We start from the raw sequence: 7,425 nt of genomic DNA on the forward strand, positions 1-7,425 counted from the left end.
AAGTGACTTTTTTATTTTTATTGGGACCATTGATTTTTCGGTTTAAAAAAATTATTTATTTCATATGTTTAATAATTTCTAATGGTTTCTTAGTGTTGGTTTAATGTTGAACCAATTTTTCACAATGCTTAGTGTCTTCGTTGTTTAGATATTGTATTTGTATTATATATTATATTGTTATTTTTTTTCACTACAGGAAAATAGGGATTTAGCGGCGTTTTTAGTGGCGTTTGGACAAAAAACGCCACAAATATTATACATTAGTGGTGTTTGCAAAAAAACGCCGTAAAAAACTAAGTAATAGCAGCGTTTTTGGTCTAAGCGCCGTTATAAACTGAGCAATAGCAGCGTTTTTGGTCCAAACGACGCTAAAAACTGAACAATAGCGGCGCTTTGGAAAAACGCCGCTATAGGTCGAGGTTTTAGCGCGCTTTTGGAAAAACGCCGCTATAGATCGAGGTTTTAGCGGCGCTTTTGGAGAAACACAGCTATAGATCGAGCTTTTAGCGGCGTTTTTTGAAAAATATCGCTATAGATCGAGCTTTAGCGGCGCTTTTTGAAAAACGCCGCTATAGATCTAGCTTTTAGCGGCGCTTTTTAAAAAACGCCACAAAAAAAGTAATTTAGTTTATGGGTTATGGTTTAGTGTTTTTGGGCCTAGAGTTTAGGGTTTGGGGTTTGAGGTTTGGGGTTTAGAGGTAAATATGGTAAATTACTTAACTTGTGTATCTTGGATTTTTTTATAATATAAATCTAAATAAGATAAACATAAATTATTATTTTAAAAAATATATATATCAAAATGGGTTAAATCCCAAAAGTATATATGAACAATGGTTTAGTGTGCAATGGGTTAAATCCCAAAAGTATAAATTATGAACACAATTATTGATATAACATCATTTTATATTTATATATTGCATAAATAAATATTTATATTTATTCAATATAAAAAATATTGATGTATTTATTTTAAAAATGTGTATGATTGAATCAAAATTAAAGTTTCAATTATACATTTAAACCACAATTAGAATTTCACATCTACAATTACACATTAAATCGAAATTCATATATAATTACGAGATGTATCTCTATCAAAATTTAGATGTATACATATAATTAAATATCTAATTATGGTTTAAGGGTTGGGGTTAAGGGTTTATGGTTTATGTTTTATGGTTTAGAGTTTCGGAGATAGGGGTTATGGTATAATGTTTATTATTTTGGGGTTTAGGATTTATAATTTAAGATTTAAGGTTAAATGTCCATGGTTTAGGGATTTAGGGTTTATGAGATAATGTTTATTGTTTTTGGTTTAGAGTTTTTGGTTTAGGGTTTATGGTTTAGAGTTTTTGGTTTTTGTTTTACAGTTAGTATCGTAATACTGTTCATGGTTTTAAGGGTTAGGCTATTAAGGTTTAAGAGTTAGGGTTTTTGATAAGATAACAAAAAATCAAATTATTTTTGGGTTTAGGTAAGTAATAAGATTCTTTTTAATTACTTTTATCCTTGTAATATATATATTTAGGGTTTAAGATATAGATTTATGGTTTGGGGTTTAGGTTTAGGGTTTCTTGTTGAAAAATTGAAGCAACATTTTGATTTTCTTGAGAAAAATTTGAAAGTAAAAATATAGAAAATACATGTCAAAAATGAAAAAATAAAATACTATTAATTAAAATAATTTTAAAATTTTTTTAGGTATATGACTGATTTTTTAATTTATATATTAATTAATTTCTTATATAATTGTAAAGAAGATAATATTTGTTTTAATATATTAAAATTATCAATATAGTTTAAATTATTTAAGAGATAATGATAAATGTTATATATATTAAAACAAAATAAGAGATTTATAGTGGAGCAAAATGGCACTATTTTGTGTAAAGGAAAATAATTTTTTACGACTTTTTTTTTGTAAAAAACGCCACAAAAAATAAACAATAACAGTGTATTTATAAAAAACGCCACAAAAAATTACAAAACAACGCCGTTTTATCCAAAATGCCTTAAAACTTTTTTCCAAAATGGGTTCCCCCTTCCCCCCGCCTCTTCGGAAAGAGTTTTACTCTGTCGTATCTCTCCTTCTAAAACCGTACTTATCTTCTCCTCGCAAAACCCTAGCCCCTTCTTTTTTTCTTTCGTAGTAATCATCCATGGAGTTTTGGGGTAAGCTCCTCTCTTGCGTTTCATTTTTGATGCTTTGGGCTTTTCCTTTTCATTTCTCGTCTTCTTTTGTGTTGCTCAATGTCTTGTTTTATTTGAACATTTTTACTTATTTCCTTCGATTTTGTTTTTGTTTTGGTTTAACCTTCTTTTGTCGTTCAAAGTTGGTAGTTTTGAAGGAAGCTGTGATCTTTTTTCTTCTATTGTGATGATATTATCTTTTTCCTTGGACTTTAATGTTTGTAATGCATTTTTCGGCTTACTTTGTTTGATAGAGTGAATGGATTTGCTGATTTGTAGTTATTTAGTTTGGACCAATAAATTTAATCATCTTGTTATCTTAGTATTAGGTATTGAAGTTAAGTCTGGACAGCCTATTAAAGCAGATCCTGGTGCTAACTACGTTATCCATCTTTCCCAGGTTAGAAGTTATTCAATAGTTGAAGTTGACATTTTTTTAATTTATGGTTGCTTTCTTTTTAGTTCTTTTTTTATACACTAACGTGGTCTGCAATGTAATGCTGCTTGTGTCTTATGCTTCACTTGGAGAGTCCAAGAACAAAGCAGAATCCGTTCCACTCTATGTGAATGTTGATGGGAAGAAACTTATTCTGGGAACCCTTTCCCACCAGAGTTGCCCTCAATTATCTTTTGATTTAGTGTTTGACGAAGAGTTTGAGCTCTCCCACAACTGGAAAAACGGGAGCGTATATTTCCTCGGTTACAAAACTTTCATACCAGAGGAAGGATATCCTTTTATCAATACCTATTAATTTACTATTTTTAGTGATAACTACGCTTTTTTTAATGAGTGTTTAGCGTGCTTGTTCAATCTTATGCTTCCTTGACTCTTAATGCCTGTTTTCTGTCCCCACTGATGATTTTGGTAAGGCCTTGTATAAATTTGATCCCACATGCATTTTATTTTTTCGGTTTTTGAAGTATTTCTCATGCATGTTATTCTTATTTATAGGTATGTCTAGCGAAGAAGAAAGCAAGGAGGAGGAAGAGGAGGAACTTCCTGTCGCTGCTGCTGCTGCAGTAAATGGTAAACTCTTCTTTTCCAGCGAGATCTATAGTTATTGTTGAAGATTATATTATTTTGCATTTTAAATGTTTGGTGTATTCATACATTCTAGGAAAGGCTATGCTAGATGCAAAAACAGCCAAGGCTAATGCTGGGAAACCTGATGCTGTTAAACAATCTGGGAAGATAGCAGAACCTAGCAATAACAAGAAATCTGAGGATGAAGATGATGATGATGAGTCCGAGGATGAGAGTGGTTCTGATGAGGAAGATGATTCTGATGATGATGACGAGTTTGATGAGGTTTTTTTTCATAACTAAGCTTATAATTTTAATTCATTCATTTTTGTAATGTATGGCTTATTTTCAGTGTTAGTGAAATTTGAATTGTTTATTTTTCTTGACAGATGTCTATAGATGAAAGTTCAGATGACGAGGATAACGAGACACCTAAGAAGGTATCTTCTTATTCTTTGTTAGGTAGCAACTGTTGAATTTGACCCAATTCTATGTTATAATTTGTCTCTTTTGGCTTCTAGGTCGAGTCAAGCAATAAGAGACCTGCTGAAGCTGCAACCCCTGCTTCTGCAAAAAAGGCTAAATCTGCAGTTACACCTCAGAAGACAGGTCGTTTTTATTGTTCACTTGAAGTCATTATTTCTGCCACTTCATAGGATGTCTGCGTATATTTTGGTTAACCAATGATTTGCTTGTTCATATCCCTGTGATCTGATTATAGTTCCTTTGCAGATGGTAAGAAGGGTGGACACACCGCATCCAGCAAAGCAATCTGGGAAAAATTCTGCAAAGTCTCTAAAGCAATGCCTGGCAAGCGCTTCTATGACTTCTCTGAGATTCGCAGGGAGATTCAGGTTCTGTCTTGCTTGTTATGATTGAGAAGAGCAGAAGTTAGCAATTTTATTATCATTTTCCCCTTTTCAAACTGCTTTTAAGGTTTATTAGAATTGTAAGATAAAACATTGAAGCGAGAAACATTTTCATTGGGTGACATTTGAATTTTCTGGTTTCTAGAGGTGCCTCTGCTATTTTTTGCTTTCACATAAAATCCTTTGGGTTATAGAAGAAAGATACCCAATTTCCATAGGCTTTAGGTGGATAGTCACAGTGAGTGAAAAATACAACCTCTTAATTTCCATAGGCATTTCTTTGTGTGTGTAGGTGCGTATGTTTAAATACTAAAAAATGAAAAATGTCTGAAGTTTCAATTAATTGCAGGCTGAGACGGATAGGGATGCTGGAGGAAACAAAGGTGTTTCTGACAAGCAGATTCGACTTAAGATTTTCTCACCAAATGTTCTTGATATCACTCTCATGGATTTGCCTGGAATCACAAAGGTTACTGTGGGTGACCAGCCCTCTGACATTGAAGCTCGAATAAGAACAATGATCATGTCATACATTAAACAGCCAAGCTGTCTGATTATAGCTGTTACTCCTGCAAATTCTGACTTAGCAAATTTTGATGCGCTTCAAATTGCTGGAAATGCTGATCTTGATGGTAAATTATATGATCAAAATCCCAATTTCTGCATTCGAGTTACTGTTTATATTATCTCAAACATTCCTTCTTTCATAAAATATTTGCTTTCATAAACATTCCTGCATTCGACTTAGCAAATTCGAGTTGCTGAACGTTGTGGTGTACCTCAGTTGGCGAAGAAGCTGAACCAGGTAAAATATTTGCAAGATGAAGTTTTCATAAACTTTATGGAATATAACTCAATTTCACATGTCAATGCTTTGTTCTAGTTATAAATATTCAGCTGCCTATGAACCTTTTGCTACTTTGCCCTCACTTCATATAAATATTTACATATCCTGTCCGTGTATTTATTCCCCCTGTTTATGCTACACATTTGGTGGGGAAAAAAAATCTCGATCAACTTCCAACTAGATTAGAACATGAACCTATTATGAACTTTGGATCGTTACAGCCTACCTAGATCAATACTATGCAGGCTTATTTATATTATCTCAAACATTCCTGCTTTCAGTGTACCTTTTACCTGAATCAAGTCGCCTCCATGCTCATAAGATTTGTTGAAGGGTGGTTCATCACATCATTGTACAAAGTTGGTCATCAGTTAATTATTAATATTGACATCATTGTACAAACCGTTGGTCATTAGTTACTATCTTTTATCATTAATATTTCTGTTGTTTCTAGTGATGAGTGCATTTTACTCCCCAATGTGATTGTGCACAAGTTGTCTGCAAGGACAGGATGCTTAAAATAAAGATGACAAAACCTGATCAATATAAGTAATTATCTGGTTTCATGATGTTAATTTCTCACCTTTCCTTTTTTCTGGCAATAAAATAGAACTTTCTAACTTTTGTCATGGCACTGTTTCATGTAAAACACAGACATTAGTTTTACATTGCAACTCTAGAATTGCTTAGACGTGCCTCTGAACAAGAGCCTTTATGTAAATACTTTTTCCTGATGCTGGTTTTGAGTTTGCGGTTAACTGATTTTTGTACAGGAGGTTGATCCGTGTGAAGGCTTGACTGACGATGACATTCGAACTGCTATTCAGAGAAGCTCTTCAATTTATATTTGGTTGATTAGGTGGGTTTTAGAGTCTTGAATTTATTCTTTGGTATTAGCATGCCAGTTGAGGGTGTTTCAGTGCCATTTCATCACTGAATTCATTCTTACCAAGTATTACTTCCTCTATCCTTTGACAGATTTATTTATTTTTCAAATTGTACAGACATGAGGAAATATAAGAAAATTTAAGTGCAGAAAGTAGTATTTGAGTTAATGAATCCTAAAAATAGAAATCTTTGGGGCATGTATGTATATCTATTCATTATTTGGTATAAGGATTTTGGATTTTGAGAAATCTTTGCATTTAATTTTTATATGATCTTTTTCTTTGATTTTATCTACTAAAGAACCTCCTGAAAATGTTAGCTGATTTTGATGTCTTAAATTTTGCAGCCATTGATGCTTATCTATACCCTTCTTGAAACAGATGTTATCGTCCAGCTTTCTAATGCTAGTTCTTAATATATGAGAATTTTTTTCTTATACCAGTTGGAGTTTCTTAATTATTAATTTACTATGATGTCATATTTAAGGCCTCTCGAGTATTTAAGGCATCTCGGTTTTTTGGTTAACCATAAAAAATTCAGTTTGGTTAACAGAAGAGATTTTAAGAAAATTTGATATTTGAATGTTATTTTGGTTATTAGTTAGGATTAGTTCTGTTAAGTTTTTATACCTTCATTTTATTTGTTTTGAACTTTTAGTATGTGTTAATTTAACATCTAATGGTGATTAATATCTTCATTGTATTGTGCTTCTAGATTTTGATTTGTTCTGATATTTTGGTTGGATATGTAGAATTATCCATTGAAAAAATGTTGAAGGTTAATTTTGTTTCGTTAACAAAAACCAACCAAATTAACTGAAATATTAAGTTGTTCTCTCTTTTCCTGTAATTTTGTAGTTAACGGATTTGGGTTTCATGTTACATTATTTTGTATGTTGTAGGTACATATTATGTACAGCCTTTTCAACGACTTCTGCATTAACAGATTGGAGTAGTGTACAAAAATCCTTTAGACACTTTTAGACTATTTAAATCTATAATATTTTTTCCCCTCTGTTTGTAGGTTCATTGGCATCTTGTCATTATGAGAGTGTAGTTTATGAAGCTTTAAACTTTGCATTGTCCTCTGAGGTATTAGAAAAAGACCTTTGCATTTTCAGTGTTGTTTAGGTTCGCAAACAAGATGATGTATTTGGACTTCTATTAGTAAAAGACTTGCTGTATTTTATTTATATTTATATTTAATTTAATTTTTATTATTTATTTTAGTTTTGATTCTATATTTTTATTTTATTTTAATTTGATAATGAATTTTAATAGAAAATTTTTATATTTATATCATGGACATATTATTCTTCTCAAAATTTTGATAATGAATTTTAATTTTTTTATATTTTTTATGACCTTTATAATATATATATATTTTAAATTTCATAACCTTTAGCTGTATTTTTGGGAAAAGCGCTGCTAAAGGCCATAATTTTAGGGTGTTTTAGAAAAAGCGTCGCTAAAGGTTATTATTTTTAGTGGTGTTTTTAGGAAAAGTGTTAGTAAAGGCCATAACTTTTAGCGGCGTTTGTGGGGAAAGCGTCGCTAAAGGCCATGACTTTTAGCGGCGTTATCTAAATCGGTATTTTTTGCGGC

The 7,425-nt window shown here is 31.7% G+C and overlaps 1 protein-coding gene across 15 annotated transcripts; it reads left to right on the forward strand.

Annotated features, from left to right (window-relative positions):
• The first annotated feature begins 1,987 nt into the window (after positions 1 to 1,987).
• LOC108489597 (dynamin-related protein DNM1-like) lies at positions 1,988 to 7,040 on the forward strand. 15 transcript variants are annotated; one of them, XR_008286027.1, is made up of 10 exons: positions 1,988 to 2,175; positions 3,146 to 3,220; positions 3,312 to 3,502; positions 3,607 to 3,657; positions 3,739 to 3,826; positions 3,950 to 4,071; positions 4,436 to 4,718; positions 4,818 to 4,891; positions 5,707 to 5,792; positions 6,723 to 7,040. XR_008286027.1 is itself a non-coding variant. In XM_053031201.1 (9 exons), exons 1-8 carry the CDS (start codon positions 2,163 to 2,165, stop codon positions 4,849 to 4,851), a joined length of 840 nt encoding a protein of 279 aa, XP_052887161.1. In that variant the 5' UTR covers positions 1,994 to 2,162; the 3' UTR covers positions 4,852 to 4,891; positions 5,707 to 6,069. The 15 variants fall into 15 exon arrangements, 3 of the variants coding, with proteins under 3 accessions (XP_052887162.1, XP_052887161.1, XP_052887160.1); XR_008286026.1 differs by having other exon boundaries at positions 1,994 to 2,175; positions 4,835 to 4,891; XR_008286028.1 differs by having other exon boundaries at positions 1,994 to 2,175; positions 4,835 to 4,891; positions 6,845 to 7,040.
• Positions 7,041 to 7,425: the final 385 nt, after the last annotated feature.

This window comes from Gossypium arboreum, chromosome 7 (genome assembly GCF_025698485.1).
Source record: "Gossypium arboreum isolate Shixiya-1 chromosome 7, ASM2569848v2, whole genome shotgun sequence".
Lineage (NCBI taxonomy): Eukaryota > Viridiplantae > Streptophyta > Magnoliopsida > Malvales > Malvaceae > Gossypium > Gossypium arboreum.